General features: G+C 41.4%; 1 protein-coding gene across 1 annotated transcript in view; it reads left to right on the top strand.

The window, feature by feature from the left end:
* Positions 1–2,419: 2,419 nt before the first annotated feature.
* Positions 2,420–18,794, top strand: part of ZNF292 (zinc finger protein 292) — a 54,552-nt gene continuing 38,177 nt past the window's right edge. The window contains exon 1 of the mRNA XM_056342981.1: positions 2,420–2,759. Within this exon, the coding sequence (XP_056198956.1) occupies positions 2,598–2,759 (162 nt within the window). The 5' untranslated portion in view covers positions 2,420–2,597. The remainder of the gene's footprint in view (positions 2,760–18,794) is intronic.

Genomic DNA, 18,794 nt, shown 5'->3' with positions numbered 1-18,794 from the left:
GGATTCAAAGACAGGACAAATACCACAGCTTTGTATCTAGCTGTGCCCAGCATTTTTTTCCTCTTCCTCAGGCCACCGCCACACTTGCCTCAGTAGCTGTCATCATACTCTCACTATTGTCAAACAAGAAAAAAGGGAACTCCTCCTTTATTCACTGCTGTTTGTGGTCATTCCTTCTATTTAGTAACTTTTCCCTTGATCTCCTAGGTATAAGCTTAGCAATTAACTGCCTGCGAACCGTGATTGAAGACAGGAATCTTCCCTTGCACAAGGCCCCTGGAAGCCTAAGTGCAAGTCCTCCTCAGGGTAGGCCAGCTGAAGGATGTGTTCCTTTCTGCTTGAACCTGATGAGAACAAAACAAACCCTTACTCTACCATCTCCCAAGTGTGAACCTTTGCATGAGCAAGAAACTCATGTTCCACGTTACTCCTTCCTTCCTGGCCCAGGCTCAATTCAGAAAACCCTCTGGGCAAGGAGGAAACAAGACAACAAGCTAAAACACGGACAGGCTATGAATATGAATTTGGCTATTGTGGTTTACCCTTAAGTGAAAATAATTACAAATAGCGCAATATAGGACTGAAAGAATTATCCAGAGGAGAAGCTATTTTAGCTCCTGCAGATAAATTAAGTGATTGAAGAAGAATAAATAGGTCTTTGTGCAGTTGTTTCTAGTATTTACATCACTCATTAGTACTGGTGCTACAGGCAGTTTGGTGGTGAGGAATACATGCAAACCAGTCACACTTTCTGGTACTACATTAAACCTTAAATGGGAAAGCTGAAAGTTTTCTTCTGCTTGGAACAGAATGGGTTTCTGTACCTTGTAATGCACATGTACCCTGTAAAATTCAGAAACTTAAAAGGTTTCAGGTTTACAATGGCAAATAAGGTATTTACTTCGTTGCTTGTATGGGAAACCAGAAACATACTACTTTGACCACTGCTATGACCCAAAACGTGGTCAGTTTTGGACCAGACTCCCAGGCCTGTCTCCAAAATGTTGCATATTCAGTACTATCACTGTGAATGTCTACACTTGCAGATTAATGTTCCTGCAATCTCAGAGGAACCTCTTCTAATTCCAGCTCCAATTTAGTGTTCATTCCACCATAGGCCTCAACTTTCAACTGTATGCAAGAAGTAGGTAGCACCGCTTTTCCTTTGTGACAAAAAAACCCTCCAAAACATAATCATCAAATCAGTCCGATGGTCATACAAGGTAAGTTGGTGGGTGTAGGATATTGTATTAAACCTGGGCCTGAGCAAGACTGCCTGAAATACTGAGGAGTCTGTAGCTACAGTCTCTTCCAGCCAAAAGTGTTACACCTGATTCATGTTAGTGCAAAATTCCAGTGTTCCCCATTTTCCAGATGATGTGAAATGCCCAACTTAACATGGTGCACCTTCTCTCACTGCTTGCTGGCTAAGAGAAATAATCCAGTCCTGACACGACAGTGTTCTTGCTGCAGTAACACATTTCCTCCTCACTTCCCCGACGAACACTGGCAACGCAAAGAGTGTGGAGCTGTCAACCTGTGTCAACCTACACAGCCTAGAAGACTGCAAAACATGTACCCCTGCCAATTCAGTGCCCATCAGGTCCATGTTTTCCTCATCATCCAATTCGATACCTGAAGTCAATCTCCAGTATTTCCAATACTTGGTGACAGGTGAAAGGATCTCCTCAGCTCCTTGGGCAGATACAGGGGAGGTCAGTGCCCATCAGTGGAGCTCTCCACTGCTCTGAGAACAGCACCAGTATGTGCGAGGGCACTTAGCCCAGCCACCAGGCCCCACAGGCAACAAAGCCCTCCAGAACCTCCCGCTGTTGAACAGCACCATTTGAAGAGCAAAACCGCACTCCTCACTTCAAATTATAATAAAAAATCAGGACAATCCAGGTACAGAAAGACAACTTGGCAGCACCCCTGAGGCAAACACACCCCGCTGCTGCCCGCAGAGGATGATAGGAGAGGGAATGTGCAACACTGCTCCAGTGGTGCTGCCCCGTGGCCTACCCAGCAGTGGCTGGCACCCTCGGGCAGGAGCGGGGAGGCAGGCCGCCAGGCTGAGCCGTGGCCCCGCTCTGCTCAGTGGCGGCTGGCGAGGGGGAGGTGGCCCTGGTACAGCCGGGCCGCATGTACACTGCCACTGCCACCAGCATGGCTGCCTTCAGGGCTCGAGGGGAGGCGGCGAGCCCGGCCCGGCGAGGCCCCTCGGCGGCACCCCGGCAGGCAAGACGGCCCGCCGGCCCCACCCTCCGCCATTTGCTGCCGTTTGCCGCCAAAACCCGTCGGCGGGAGGGCGGGGAGGGGCGTCACGTGGCCGCGCGGCCGCCGGGCGCGTGGCGTGGCGTCACGTGACACGCGGGGGCGCGCCCCCTTCCTCCTCTCGCCCCTCCCCGGCCCGGTCCTGCACAGTGGGGGATGGAGAGCGCGCGCGCGCGCGCGCGCTCGCCCGTCTCCAACGGCACGTGACCCCTCCCCGGAACGTGGCATTGTGTAATCACGTGACCTGGAAACGGAGCGGGGGGGGCCGGGAGGCCGAGGCAGAGAAGGGGGGGGCTGCGTACGCGACGGAGCGGGGTGCGAAGATGGCGGACGAGGAGGCCGAGCAGGAGAGCGGTAGCCTAGGTGGCGGCCTCCTGGAGCTGCGGCGCTTGCGGGAGCGGCTGGTGGAGCTAGAGACGGGGCTGCGGGAGAGCCCCGAGCCGGCAGTGCAAGCGGCTACCGAGTACTGCAAGCAGCTCTGTCAGGTCAGGCCGCCTCTACCCTTCCCTGCCCCCGCCCGCGCTCTCCCCTCCCCCGCGGGGTGTGTGTGTGCGTGTGCCCGGGTGAGAGGGACGGCGGGGGGCCGGGCGGGAGCAGCGCCGCCCCCGCCGGGGCGCCGGGCGGGGAGCCGCAGCCAACGGCCCGGTGCGGCGGTTGGCCCGGGCGGGGGGGGGGCGCGCCGGGAGTTAGTGCTCCGGGCCGGGCGCCGCGGGGCGATTGACGCCGCTGTTCATTGTGGGCTGCGATGAGGCAGCCCGCCCCCCTGCGCCGGGAGCCGCTCCGGCCGGGCCTGTAATCCCCTTCCCCCGCCTCTCCTCCCCCCTCCCCGGCGGCCGCCCCGGTTCTCGCGGTCTCTAGGCCCCTTTGTTGTGTTCTGCGGCTCGGCTTATCGAAGGGCCCTTTGTTCCTGGCGGTGGCGGACCGAGGGCCCCCCCCCCCCTTCCCTGTCCCCTTCCCTCCGGCACCCTCCTCCCCTGGAGGCGAAGCGCGGGGCGAAGGGCGGGGGGGGGGGCGGCCCGGGAGATGGGGGCTCCGCTTCTCCGCCGAGCGGCCGGGGAGGAGCCGAAAGTCCGCCCTGGGTCCCCTCTGCGCGGGGCTCCTGCTCGGTGCCCGAGGACCCCCGGGCCCCTCGCTCCTGCCCCTCTCCCTTCCCCGTCTCATATCCTGGAGGGTCAGCGGAGTTCTTGCCATCCTGGGAAAGAGAAGGCGGTGAAGCGGCGGCGGGCTGAACCGTGCCGCCGGTGATGGTGGCGGGTCGGTGGGTCTGCGGTGCTGCTCGCCGTTTTCTCGCCCTGTCAGGGGAGCGAGTCCCGCCTCGGGAGAGGGCTCCTGAGCTGGCACCGCTGGAAGCACCATTGTGTGTAATTACCGTGCCCGCGGCTGCCGCCGGGAAAAGGCCTGCTTCCCGAGGGCATGGGCTGCTCCCGAAGCAGGGATGCGTGCAGGTGTTTCTTCTGAACTGGAGACCCTGCCGAGTATCCCTTTTTAAACAAACTTAGTGGTCCTAGCTCTACAGTTAAAAACAACCAGCTCCATTTTAGTCATGTACGTGTCTATATGTTGCACTGGTTTATCTTGGATTGACCTTTTTTCAGCTAGCATTAGGTACGACCCAATGTATAAAACAAGTTCCTAAATATTTTAGGCCTCAGAAAGTCACGGAAACAGCTACTTCTGTAGCTTTACTATGGGTTTAACAGTATCTGGTAGAAGTGATAATGTTTGTTTACACGTTACTGTCACTCATTCATGAAACCTAGGCAAATTGTTAAAAGGTGGAACGGGTAGGAGTGAGTTCAGGTGGTCGGTTTGAATTGCGTTTTATTTGTGATTTTGTGTCTGTTCCCTTAAAGAGTTGATTCTTGGTGGTAGCCATTGTAGCATGCTGATTTAGATGTCTTGTCGCTTCTGGATTAAACTGGGATCTACTTTTTCCTAGCCAGGGAGATTGACTACTAAGTATCTTAAGCATATTTCTCATATTTTATTCCATATATATCAGAGTTGTATTTCAGATGCTTTTTCTTTGGTCAAAAATTACCTCGTTTTGCATTTGGGTAGAATGTCTGTGTAGATGCACAGAAACAAGATTGGTTTATGTTGGTTCAGATCACTGTGTTCTCAGTCTATTTAATCTTTGTGCCTACTTTCTTAAATTCGTACGCTGGGGGGTGGAAATCTGGCTTTCCTGGCTCCGGCTTGACTTCTAAACTTGTGAATGAGCTGTTCATTGAACTGAAGTAGATGGGTAGGTGGGAATGAAGATGCCATCCTTGACATGTGCAGAGTAGATTACTGGTGTCTAAAGCAGTTTTATCACTGAAATTTTGGCTGCTTGTGCTTAGTGAGTGGCTTCAGTAGCTGATTGATTTAAAGTTTAACAAAAATTAATGTTGTTTTAATGGCTGTTGCAAAAGTCCATTGTAAGGTCCAGGTTTACTAATTTTCTTAAACATAGACCTCTTAAAACAAATCTCACTGAACAAAACAGGTGTGTAGAAACTGCCTTAGGTAAGAATCCATGCTGCTTTGGAATGAGTTACTGTCGCTTCTGCACCAAGGTTCATAGGAAGGCTGTGTCAGGTTTTGCAGGCTGAAGACTAGTGAGTAACACTGAGTTGAGACATCCCATTCAATATTGAAAGATCCTGCTTTTCAAATTTTAAACCAAGGTCTAAACAGATGCTTAATGTATTAGGTAGTGGTGGTGTTTGGCAGATATTTTTAATACTGCTTCAACAGAGGTGTTTTTTTTTTTAATATGTTCACCTGTGCTGGTGGTGCCAAAATACTTACTCATCCTCATCTATGGTTTTAGTCATTTTTAGTGGGGCTAACACAAAATAGTATTCTTGATTCAGATAGTAGGCCTAGCTACTTAGCTTGCATTGCATGACAGGTTACAGAAAATTCATGTAATGGTAAAAGCCATAACAGAAATCTCTTTTAAATAACAGTTTAAAGGCATCTGCCATCATTACTCTCTCATGCATTCAAAGACTTTATTCTAGAAATTTGACTGGTCATACATACAAAACTTGGTCTTACTTGTATCCTAAGTCTGGAAGTGTAGCGCTGAAGAAATATTTTATTGTTTATCTCTGTATGATTTCACCTGTTATTTTTCTTTATCCTTAGTTTCTAGGCATGAGATAACTACACAGAACTTGGAAAGTTTTGTGTCCTTATTTTATTTTACCAGATAGTGACTCTGGAGCCCAGCAACCACGTTGCTTGTTGCCATAAATCAACTTTTAACTTACTTATTTTTTTAAAATTAGGTGGGTAGCATAGTATTTGAGAAATAAGTGTATTTTCATAATGGAGGAAGCTAAAGAATGTGCAGTAGGGCATTGAAAGATCCTTAGGTTCATAGGAATAAGGGATTTAAGTACTCTCATTAAACGAAGTGGGAGTTGTAAAGCCAAATCCCTTATCTGGTTTTGAAAAAAAATCTGAATTCAAACTATTTAAACGTTTATAACCAAACAGTGTAGAGCAGCTGTTACAAACACAGAAAAACTGGACCCCTTGTACCTTGACAGAAACCGTATGTTTTCTTCTCCTAAGAATAAAGTTTACTTTGATGTATTTTATATGCAGCGTTTCGTTAGCTATAAATATTTCTGTGTTTTGCTGCTGATTGCACTGTGAAATGATGCAATTATTCTTAAATTTTAAGGGGATTATAGAGTGGACCTTAATCCTGTACCATATCTGTGTGAATGTAGTAGTGTTCTCCATTGTCAGCATGCAGTAGAGAGCATTATTTTTAATTGCTATCAAGTGAAATTCATATCCGTATGGATATATGTAAAATGACTTTTTGATTGTGATTCATGCTCTTCTGTTGCAATTTGGTAATTAGCAAATCTGTGACAAACAGTTACGTTGTCACAAACAATATGTGTGCACACTGGGGCAGACAAAACAAGTATCTTCAGCTGTAGTGACTAAAAATTGAAAGTGTGAATTCTACAGGAACTCAGAATAGACCAAAGAAAGATTGCTGTTCTTGTCACCATGTGGGGGCTGATTAGATTCTTTTTAAGCTTTGCTCTGAAGGGTGATCTGTTGATTATATTCAGTTAGAGAAAAGCAAAACGTTTGGGTTTTTTTCCTGAGACCTAGGTGAACATGATGCTGGTGGCTATATCACAGCTGTTCACTGTGGGCTGTGTTCCCTTCTGGTTGGTCATTACCCAATGACCATTATTTTCTTCAATACCAAATTGCAGGCTGGTAACAAATTTTCCTTTGTTGCTCATTAGTTGTGAAATCTTTGCGGTGCCTCTGCTTATCCTGATGGTTTTTCTACAGTTGACGTACTTGTATCTTTGAGCTTATTGGTCTTCCCTCCACTGGTATTTTTGACTTTTCCTCTCTTCTGAATCTGCTTCTGAAGCCTTTTATTTTCTTTTTTTCTTCTGGTGTGCTTTGTGGTACAAATTCCTCAAAACTGTAAGGTGGTCAGGTTTGTTGTACTAATGTACAAGCTGTCAACATATAGTGACCTGTATCAAATATGTAAGAAAATATTTGGACTGTCATGTGGTCCTTCCTCAATAACTTTGTGTGTACTTTTTGTCTCATCTGTTGGTTGTCTTGTCAGGACTGCCTATTAAGAGAAAAATCCTGTTAAAATATGTTAACAAGTGTGCTTGGCCATTAGGAGACATTAATATCCTTCTAGTGTAGACAGTTTACTTAATAGTAACCTAGGATTTTACGAACACTAGCAGCAAAAGTGTAATGCTGATAAAAAAAATGGCAGGGTGTGGGGGGGGGGTGTGTGTGACACGAAAGATTTTTAGCCACTTCAAAAGAAACCCCAAATCTTCTTTTAAAAGAAACTTTTAACTGATGTGACTGCATAGAGTTTTTCTGCTGTTTTAAACTTTTTATTGTGTGTTGAGGTTCTAGTGAAGTATTAGGATAGTACCTTAAGGTCCTATTCTTTATTTCTGTGTGCTGACATGCTAGAGTAGATCTTGGTAATATTGGGGAATATATACTGTACTAATCTAAATATAAGATTCCCTCCTAAAGGAAAATATGCATAGTTCTACACAAAAAGCTTATTTCATTACATACCTGTAATCAATATGTAATAGTTATAAAGTTTTCACTATTTATGTTTCCATTGGAGGTTAGTCTTACTTTGTTCTTTTACACCTTACTACATTTGACTTCCAGCTTTCACACCTCAGACTTCACAATTTTCTAGTGTTGTCACCCTCTCATTGTCATCATCTTCCTCCCTTTTAGTCTCTGTATTCTCAGCTTCCTCTTCAGACTCAAAATGACAGAAATAATCTTCAGTTCTGTCCATAGGTTTTATGGCTTTACTTCCAATTCTTTCTTAAATGTTTTAGTTACTTCTGGATTTATCTAAACCCAGTCTGTCTTAATCCAATGACAGAGAAGTGTTTTAGTAGGCTTCTTTATTTTTTCCCTGTAGGAGTTAGAGTATGATACCTTGCCGACTGTTCTGTATATAAACACCTCGACGGTCTTTGAAGGACTTATTTGCTGTTTCACCAAGCACCTTAGGTTCTGATGTCCTTCCTCCTGATGTGACTGTAAGATTGGCATTCACTGACAGTGAAAAATACCATCAGCAAAACGTGAGCTGCCCTTTTAATACAAGTAGAGAAGACATTTCCTCCTATATCACATCTGGTCTCTTATTCCAGACAGCATTCATTGAACTTCGCATTGAGTGTGTAGGTAGATGTTGACCCTTGATTTTGTTTGGCTCAACAGCTAATTGTGATCATTATGTAATATAGTCGCAAATTACTGCAATAAGTGTTGGTAAGGTTCTATTATTTTGAACTTTCAGTTTAATGATTTCCTGTGTAACCAGGTCCCTGTCTCTGGAGTACACACAAATTCTACAACTTAGACTTCCTTAAGTAAAAAAGTGTTTTCTTTTGAGTCCAGTGAGTGCTTTCTGCACTGAGCTAACTCTTAAAAGCTTCTGTTTTGATGTTTCTGTCTTTGTGCATTTGCCTCTACCGCAGTGTTTCTTCCTGGTCTCACAGTTGCTAGCTTTTTCAGTGTATGTTACCACAAGTGTAAGATTTCCACCATAACTTCTAATACTTTTCCATTTTGCTTTCATACTTGTGAACTCCGGATGATCTGCTGTTCAGGGAGAGGTGTACAGCTCCCAGAAATCACAAGGAATCCACTAAAGTATAGTATGGCACACAGATTCCCAAGTGCATGAAGAAAAACAACTGTCATCACTGTGTCATCTCATGCAAACTTGGAGCTGCCTCAGGCATTTTTGTGCTCCTTCATCACTGTAAGACCTGCCATGTCAAACAGTCATGTTATCTTACTGACCTGGGGGGGTGGAAGCAACACCCTCTGATTTTTTTTTTCTTAAGTTAAACTATCAGGAGTCAGGGAAATTGTCTTGCTTTCAAATAAAATAGTATGTGTGCATATCTGGATATAATGTGTTTGTGCTTAGAAAAAAAGCCCCCTACTGCTTAGGGGTAACCCTAACCACTGAGCACAGTTGTTTTAGTCCTTGTCCTTGGAAATGGCATCAAGCCTCAGGATCATGCCAGATTGGAGTTAGTCTTCGTTCTGAGCTCTGTACTGTAAGGTTTTTTTTAATACAGATTTTCCCTGTATCGAAGTCAGTCAGCTAGACCATGATTCCAAAGCAGGATTAATTATTGGTAAGCCATAGCTACAAATGCTTGTTTAACCTGTTCTCAAAACTTTCTGGTAAGAGAGAGTCAAAAGCCTCCCTGGATAATACATTTTAGTTCAGTTATCTTTGCCTTCAAACACCCCCCACCCCACCCCTTGCAGTCTAACTGGATCTCTAATCTCTTGTTGCAATTTAAGAGTACTGTGATTTATCCTATCCCATGTAGACATGGAAAGTAGCATGCTCCTTTTCTGTTGGAAGCACCTCTTAATTTTTTCAGGGCTTTTTTCAGTCTCCAGTTTTCACTTTTTTGAACAAAGTTTTTGTAGTCTTTGATTTTAAATTCCGCCCCCCTCTCTTCTTTTTTGCTTTGTTACTATATCCTTGGAATCTATGCAGTTTTGAAGTTCTTACCTGCAGGAAGGGCACCAATCTGATGGAAACTTGGTAAGAAGGTGACAACCCATGTAAGACTTAGGATTTAGAGTACTTTTCCTGTAAAACATACTACTTATCCTTCCAAGTACAAGTAGTCCACAGAAGAGTGATAGTTCTCTGAAGTGGAACTAATGAAGGTAGTTAAGAAGATGACAAAATGTAGATGGAGAGATTAAAATTAGTAAAACTTAAGAATCTTGACAAAAGCTCACCTTTCTATCTAAGGTGCTGCATCTGATACTAAAATCAAGCATTCCACTTTAGTTACTGTGGGAAAGAAAAAAGCTTTCAGTTCAGCAAATAGATACTTAATTTCATAGTTACTGTGGTGCACAATTTTTGTTGAGTTGGTTACTTGCTGCTTTTACTGGAAAACTACTATCAGCAAACTACTATTTCTCCAAGAGATGCTTTTAGCCAGAAGTTAATACTTACAGGGTATGAAGTGTGGTTGATTAGTTTTTCTTCATGATATCCTTGATTCTTACTGCCCATTCTGAGTGAGAGGCATTCTGATTAATGCAGTCCTCCAGCCATTTAAAAAAAATCTGAAGACCTTACTGTAAATTTCAATTTACTCATAGTAGTTGACTGTAAACAATAGCTGTGCATCTATGCTAGCATAACTAAACTTATTAGCTACTTTCTGTACTGCCACGTATATTTCTGCCTTTACCTTTTCCCACAAATCCAAACTTTATTCCCCGCTTTTGAATAATGTGTATCATTGTCTAGGTTGCTTTCTGAAACTACAATTATTGAAGATTCACTGTTTAAAAAACATTAAATATTGACTGTGGAAAACATTTTCCTTATTGTGCAGGACTGTACAAGGAATCTATATATATGTATTTGTTAATATTAATGTTCAGTAAGGCATCTCGTTTTACCAAAATATCCCCATTGTGTGTCTCAGTTTCTTGATAAAGAAGTTATATATCTATTTGAATGTTCAGTCCATTTTCTGTCTCAGGTGGGTTTTTTTGATGGTTTTGTTAGAGAGTGAATACCTCATAAACCACAGATCTTGAGGGGAGACAGTAAAAAAAAAAGCGTACTTCTGGGGATTCTTTGCTTCCATTGTGATTAAGAATCGGGGAATTTCATCTGGCCTTTTCAGTTTACTCTGCCATTTAAATGTCATATTTTTTTTATTTTTTTTTACTCCAGGCTTTATGCAGACATACTAATATATTGTAGGTGGTTTCTACATGAGACTTTCCTAAATCAGGGATCGAACTGGAACCATTAGGAGACATCAACATACTGTTTCTTCAGTGTGATGTATTGCCTAAAATGATACACAAGCCAAATAAACTATTCAAATTTGTATAGGTGTGGAGCCTGTCTTCAAGAAATAGTGCTCCAGGCATTGATTGCTAACAAAAAAATTTTGATAGATATAATTGTTTTTTAAAGGCCCCCACATAAGTCCTTGAGTAGTTACAGTACAGTGTGTATAATTTAGTTTTCATGGGGGAAACTAGCATGACATTCCTATGCCATCAGCTTCTCTAAAATGACGATGTACAACAGCTTGCAAATTTGAGTTTAAATAACAGGTAAACAATTTGAATTGAAACTGTCTTTTGAAATGGTACTCTTCTTTTTATTAGGTCTGTGCTTTTGCATATAAAGAACTTAATGTCTTACATATTAAGACGTGTGCAGGTGTTTTTTGAGGTGTGGAATATTTTTTTTCCTATTTGCCTTTCAAAATATGCATTAATGACAACTCTATTATACTATTATTTCTGGAATCTTTTATCTCTAAGGATGAACTGCACTGCTTCCATTTGGGAAGAGTTAATCTAATAACACCTAGTACTTGGCAGAACAAAGACATTCAGGCAGAAGGTATAGGTAACATCAAAAAAGCTGTGGAGCTTTATAAAATTATTTTCTGAAAATAGGCCTGATCCAATAGGAAATTGGATAAACTTGCAAAAACATGTGCCTGTAGTTTTTGATAAGAATAGTTTGATCAAATTTTTCTCTATCTTCTCTTCTGTAACTGTTGTATAGTCTTCTGGTATATAATATTTCTGGCTTCATGATGCTCTGTATGAAGGTAAAGTAAATTAATCTTTCATCAGAGAATCAGGAGAATCCTGTGCTAACTCATGTAGTTTTCACTTGATTATTTTGTAATTATTCTGAGCTAGTACACAATTCTTTGCCCTTATAGGGACTCATGCAACATGGACAACTGCCAAAGCTCCATCCAGCTTTAGATACTGACTCCTAGCGTTCAGTATCTCCTAACTGCTGGACAGATGCATTTGTTGCTTTGAGAAACTTAGCTCCCTGAAGTAAAATTCTTCAGGATTTCTTTAGGGTAAAGACCAGTTTTTCTTTTGTAAGTCTCTCTTGTCTTTTAGGTTGAATATAGCAGTTAACTTTAGAGCTTTCATTTGAGCTGACAGCAAATATGGTGTTGCTTTCTCAGTCTCCTGTATATCATAAAGAACAGAATTTGATAGGACTTCTTTTGTTTTCTGTTACTCAAAACGATGGAGAGGATTTATTCTGGTGAATAGTTAAATCCTGTTTGATATTTATGTACCTAATACACTGAATACTGTTTTGATGAATCAGTAAAGTACATTCAGTGATCAGGCATTAAATCAAATTACGACTAAGGAGTTCCTCAGTCTTGTGATTCCTGCTTGTCTCAGGAGCTTATGATAATACATTTTTATAACAGAATGAACACAAGGATGAGGACAGGAAGAGATTAAATGTTCAGAATCACAAAAGGCATAATCTGAACCTCATTTTTACTTTAATCATTGGAAGGTAGCTCTTATGAAGAGAATAGCTGGGAGAAAAGTCACTTCTGATTATGAATCCATAATAGTGAAGATGATAAATATCCCAGTTCTGCAGACCTGGAACTTGCATAATCTAGCTGAAACTGGCATGGCAATAGAACCCTGCTTTTGGATACCCAGCCAGACTTCATGAACGGTATCAGTGTGATGGCAGGAACTCCTCAAGTTCTGCTCAGGGCTGCTGACATGTTCGGGAGAAAGTATAAACTTGGCTCCTCTCCTTCCTCACACGTGTACACGGTGTGGCAGTACCTTGATGCTAGTATAAGGACACAATTGGGTATTAGATTGTGTGAATCGGGTGGACTTTGCCTTGTTCTTTCACAGAAAATTAAATCAGATGAAAGCATATTTTGGGATATCAATTTGACTTGTGCTGAATAGACAAGCTTAAAATGGCAGTTAAGTAGCCTTTCTACTGAGGAAGAAGATTATCAATTAAGTTCTCATCAGAATTAAAAAGGTTTGAAGCAGTAGTGGGAGAAGTTGCATTCAACTGATAAAGATAGCCGATATGAGAACGTAACAGAGATGAACTACAGAAGTATTTGTAATGTCTCATTTCACTTGACTAAGACAGCAGGTTCAAGTCACCTATATTGCAGGAAATGCTCATATTTTCAGATTAGAAGTTATTTCTGGCTATCTTCCTATTTTTAATCTGCCCATATGCCAGTCTGATAATTAACAGGTAAATTAGATTTCCTGGCAGTGGATAAAAGTTTACCATCCCAACACATTCCTGAAATGCCTGTTAAATAGCCAATTGCAGAATACTGGTTTTAACTAAACAGGCTAAAATATTAAGGATGGGATGACAACATTAAATTGAGACCTGAATGAAAACCTGAATAGAGAGAAATGTAGCCTAGGACTATAAATTCACTCCTTATGTAAGGATGTAAGAGAGAAATCAGATACTACTGGCAAGATCAGAAAGAGCATTTTGAATGCAAAATGTTGAAAGATGAAAGGCAAGCCTAAAGAATGATAATTAAACTACTGTATATGACAAAGCATGAGGCTTAATGAAGTTACTTCCTGGTATTTACAATAATTGTTTTAGAACAGTTTATGGCTGTAAGCAGAAACTGTCTGTTCATTTTCTAGGTTTTTCTAGCTCTTTTTAAAAAAACTAGCTGGGTTTTGAATTTTAAGCAAAATAATGACTAAAGAATAACAGGAAAAGTAACACCAAGGTGATTTCTCTTTTGTTTTCCTTCTTTCAATCTAATAATTAGAAACCTGAGCTCATGCAGTATGTTCAGCATGCCCAGGTGAAAAACATCCAGATTGCTTGTGCCTTTTGACTTGCATTTAGAGAGAGAAACATCTCTCCATTAACAGAAGGTTCTGTGTTTGGTAATTAACTTTTCTGCAGTCAGTCATGTCTCTTCCTTCCTGTGTGTTCTGTGATATTTTCTTGGTGATGGTAGATGACATAATTACTACTCAGAGTTGTAGCAGAGCCCCACAAGCTTTTCTTCTGTTTTTGCTTATGTATCTATTGAGGTGCTCTTTTTCAAACCTTCCTCCAATGTAAACTCTGCATTAGAAATGTAAATGTACTTTTTGATGGCATATTTAATATCTGTCTTGGTTTTGTATTTGTAAACTGGGGGCAGTGGTACTTGCCCACTATTCAAAGGTACGTACATCAGAAGACAAACGTGGATTTTTTTGTTGTTACTTTATCTGCCTGGTAGAGTAGGAATAGTTGGATGAGATACGCAGTTAACTTTTTTGTGCTTGTGTGCTGAAGACTCAGGGTGCTAATGATTGAACTGTAACAATAGTTAAAAAATTTTTCAAAAGTTAATCTTAAGGGTGAGTTTCTTTATGTTGTCGATCATCATTACATGGATTCTTCCTGCAATTAGTCTTAACTTTTTTTTAACTGGAGAGTGTGAGTTACAGCGAAATAGTTTTAAGAACCATCAAGGTCCTCAGCGCCTTAGGTGGTGTAAATAAATGTAGGTAAAGGGTTCAAATAATCAGTGCACTCTTGCATTTTCAGAAACATTTATATTTGAGTAGTTTTTACATATTCGTGGTAACTACGGCTGTAGTAAGATTTATTAAAAATAAAATTTTCATGGAGGAGACCTAAGTAGATGTGGTTATTTGGGGAAAATCTTTTTAGGCAAGAGTCTAAAAATAGCTAATCATAATTCTTACTTTCTATCTTTCCTCAACTTTGATGTTTTGTAATTTTCATTGAATGGTATTAAAGAATTAATATTTTTTTGCATAATAAACTATATATAGTGTGTATATATACACACTATATAAACTACTACAAGATGTATGAATGTGTAGGGATTGAACAGAGAAAATGAATCATTCACTGCAGGGTAGTTCATAGAATCATAGAACAGTTCGGGTTGGAAGGGACCTTAAAGATCACCCAGTTCCAACCCCCCTGCCATGGGCAGGGACACCTTCCACCTTCCACCAGACCAGGTTGCTCCAAGCCCCATCCAGCCTGGCCTTGAGCACTCCCAGGGATGGGGCACCCACAGCCTCTCCCGGCAGCCAGTGCCAGTGCCTCCCCACCCTCACAGCAAACAATTTCCTCCTACTATCTAATCTAAATCTACCCTCTTTCATTTTAAAACAATTACCCTTTGTCCTATCACTACACGCCCTTGTAAAAAGTCCCCCTCCAGCTGTCCTGTAGACCCCCTTTTGCTGTAAGGTCTCCCTGGAGCCTGCTCCGGGCTGAGCAACCCCAATTCTCTCAGCCTGTCTTCATAGGAGAGGTGCTCCAGCTCTCTGATCATCTTTGTGACTCTCTCCAGCAGGTCCATGTCCTTACATTGGAGGCCCCAGAGCTGGACACAGTACTCCAAATGTGGTCTCACATGAGTGGAGTAGAGGGAGAGAATCATCTCCCTTGACTTGCTGGTGACGTTTCTTTTGATGCAGCCCAGGAGATGGTTGGCTTTCTGGGCTCTGAGCGCACATTGCTGGGCCACGTTGAGCTTCTTGTCCACCAACACCCCCAAGTCTGTCTTCTCAGGGCTGCTGTCACTCTAGTTGATCACCTTTACTGGTTGTATTCTAATTCCTTCTATTAAATAAAAAAATAGAAGTTAGTATCCATTCTTCAACAATTACCTTTTCCATATGTGTGTTTCTCTGAACTTATTTCCTCTTGTCTCTGAAAGTCTCCAGGATAGCTTTCCTTCAGCATGAACACAAGCAAGATATATGTGTAAGACTTTGTTTCTTGCTCTTTCTCTGCATCTACTTTTCCCCTTCTGGTGAGGCTTGAGCATAAAATTTAGATCTGTATCTTTATTTTTCCAGTTTTGCCACAGAAAAATTGTGCAGTTATTCAGTTTCTTCTTTGTGTTCTGGTTTGATAGACAGCATTTCAAATTTACATCGTTGTTCTGAAAACAGATAAAGTTAAGAGGAGGATGGTGAGAGGACAGTGTTGGGGGGGGGGGGGAGGCTCATAGAAGGGTAGAATTTTTGCCTTTAAAACTGCTCAGAAAACTAGTACTTCAGCTAGAGTATTTTTTTGTTTAAATAACACCTAAACACATTAGTTCTTAATAAATGATAGTTATTTATACCAAAGAGTGCATACTGGTATCTTCAACACCCAGATACATAGGTAACAAAAATCAATGCCATTGTGTAGGTGGTACTTCGCTGTGAGTACACAACAGAGTGTGTGTGTGTGGGTTCCTCCATGGAAGGAGAAACATTGTAATGGAGACAACAGTATGAAAACTTAAATGCTCGTACACTGTAACAAAACTACTTTTATTGTTCTGAATATTGCTCTTCAGTAGATGAACGAGAAGGCGAATGGTTGAAAGAACAGTTTTCAGATAAGGTAACATATCCATAGAAGATAGATGCAAACCAAAATAGCAGATGCCTGTATATTAACATTGTGGGTCAGACAAGAACTTCTCTTTATCTTCTGATCATACCTGCTTAAAACGCTTTGTTTTACATCATGGAGCACCTTTACAGTGTGGGAATTGAATGTATTTTGGGTGAAACTAAACCACAAACTGTGCTTCAGAACTGACTGCAGGCAATCTATTTCAACCACTAATAAGTATCCAGTTAATTGAGCCAGCTGAAAGTTAGTCCGAAATAAGATCTCCTGTGATGGATACACTGGGGACTTGGGTTCTCAGCACCAGCTTTTCTGCTGTATGGATCTGCTCCTTATGCAGTGCATTGCACTTGAAGTGCTGTAGCTATTGTGAGCTTTTTGTGGATCAAAACCAAAGTCTGAGTTTGCAGTTAAGTGCTGAACTTTATCTCTGAATGATTCTGTCTTGACTTTGTGAGTAATTTCTTGCACTCACTGATCTTGAATTTGCATTCAACTGCAGGATAGAGAAGCTAATGGTGTTAAGATGGGGGTGTACAGTGTAAAAGCAGTTGGAGTTTTCATTTGAAGGAAGAGCAAAAAACAGTGAAGACTGGAACTACAACCTATCAGTGGAGAAGAGTAGTAGTAATGGGAAGAAAAAAAATTGGAGAGCTCTGCACCACACCTGCAGAAATTGAGAATGAAAACAATTGCTTAAATACAATCTTGTAGTAAGTGATGGAATTAAGAGTCTGGCTTTAGCCCTCTCCTCTGGGCACAAGTCAATATCTCCATCAGAATTAAAGCAACATCAGCTGACTCTTCAGCCAAAGGCATCTTGTCTTTCTAGAGCTATGCTTTGCTTAACAATTTTTGTTGTGAAACAATTCGGAAGGCACATTCAAAGTAAAACCAGCACACAAACAACTTAATCTTGAAAGGTTTAAAAACTAAAATTGAGTACAAATTGGGATTGATCTTCTTTGATCATAACCATAATTTAAATAGTACTTGTACACTAGGAAAGATAATTATATTTGATTGTCATCCTTAGTTTTGAAAATGCAGTCTCATTCTGTACCTGCTGAAGTTTTGCTGTTCAATTCTGGATTGTGTTATAGTATTATAACAAACATGTAAGAGCTAATACTCTTGCTGAATTTGTCTTATCTACAAAATTGAGGTAGCAGTACTAAGCCTCGGTAAACAAATACTGAATCAGATAACTAGTAGCAGTTTTAATTTGCCTACTTAAGCTGCTTTGGAAATTAATTAGAAGTATGATGCTTTGGGTTTTTTTTCTATATCAAGTTTTGACTTGATATAAAATTACCTCTCCATGCACTGTTCTAAATAGAAACTGATTTTGTTGACTTATATTGATTTGACCTTTTATTTTGGCATATCTGTGAGGGCAATGGTAATTCATATGGTGCTGTTCTGTCTAGTGTTTGTAGTGGGCAGGTTTGAAATATCCATGCTTTTCTATTTAAGTTTTATTCTAGTCTAAAAATCAGTTTGCCTCTAGAGCATCCCAACTAAGAAAAAAACTACAATGGAAACAGATCATTTAAGTTTGAGGCTCGTTGTTGGAGGCAGAGGTGAAAGGGAAATAAAGATGGATTATGATTATGGTGATAGGGAGAAATGCCTTGGTCAGAGGTTTGTCATACCACAGGAAAAGGAATGGATACTCGTCTTCCCCACCCCCATGCTTTTCAAAATGGACAGGAGGTATAATGGGGTTCATTACTGTATGTAAACATTTAGCTTACTCTTTTAAATGCTTCTAAAATCATCTGTCATAGTATTTATTTCTAATTCTTTAAATAGTGAAGTCTCGTGGGCAATCTGAGGTAGACTTGGTTTAAATTAGACATTGTATTGCTAAGGTTTTTTTGACATGCAGAACTATTGCAGTTCAAAAACTAATCAAGTTTTTACTTGACTATTCTGTTGACATCTTATTTGGGTAGGCTGTCCTCACATAATGTGGACATAATGCTGGTTGCATCCCAGCTACTCCTTAACTGCCTCTAGCCAACTCCAGTTAAATTGCCTTTCATGGGAACCTTAACCTAACAACTTCTAATAAAAACAAACAAAAAAACCCCCAACTTGCAGCAGTTATCGAAGACTCCTGCTTTTTATGTGATGAAAGACTTGTTCTCCATCTTCTGGTAAAATGCTGAACAACAAGGAGGAGAGAGAGCAGGTCATGTAAAAAAAAAAAAAAAAAAAGCGGTCTTCGGTGTAGGAACTGTAGATCATTGAGGCTGAGAGGAATGGTATTTCAACACCTGTAAAGATTCTTTTCATGTCCCTTTAGGACGTAACTTTGTTGTGGAGCTTCAGAAAGAGATCGTCTGGTGTACTGATGCATTGGTACCAAAGCGTGACTTAAGGGTTGTCTAAACTGGGATATCTAACATATTTTTAGTATCCCAACTACTTCTTTAAAAAAAAAAAAACAAACCATGAAGCTATCTCAACAAGTCAATCCCATTTTCCTCATGGTACAGAAGAGAGCTGTCGCAGGTAGTGTTGCTGCATTCACTTAACCAAGTTCTGATGGTCTGAAAATGCTTCTTGAACCAACTCCTATTTAGATGCTCTGGAGGTTTGAGGACATGACTTCCCAGTGCATCTTCTTTTGCCCACTGGTCCTGCCTATCATCCTAGCCATCTTCTAAATTGCAGTGGGTTCTTGGGACAGGGATGATTTCTGCAT

This window comes from Falco biarmicus, chromosome 6, assembly GCF_023638135.1.
Source record: "Falco biarmicus isolate bFalBia1 chromosome 6, bFalBia1.pri, whole genome shotgun sequence".
Taxonomy (NCBI): Eukaryota; Metazoa; Chordata; class Aves; order Falconiformes; family Falconidae; genus Falco; species Falco biarmicus.
Note: the sequence above shows the minus strand (reverse complement) of the source record. Positions and strands in the feature narration are given on the sequence as shown.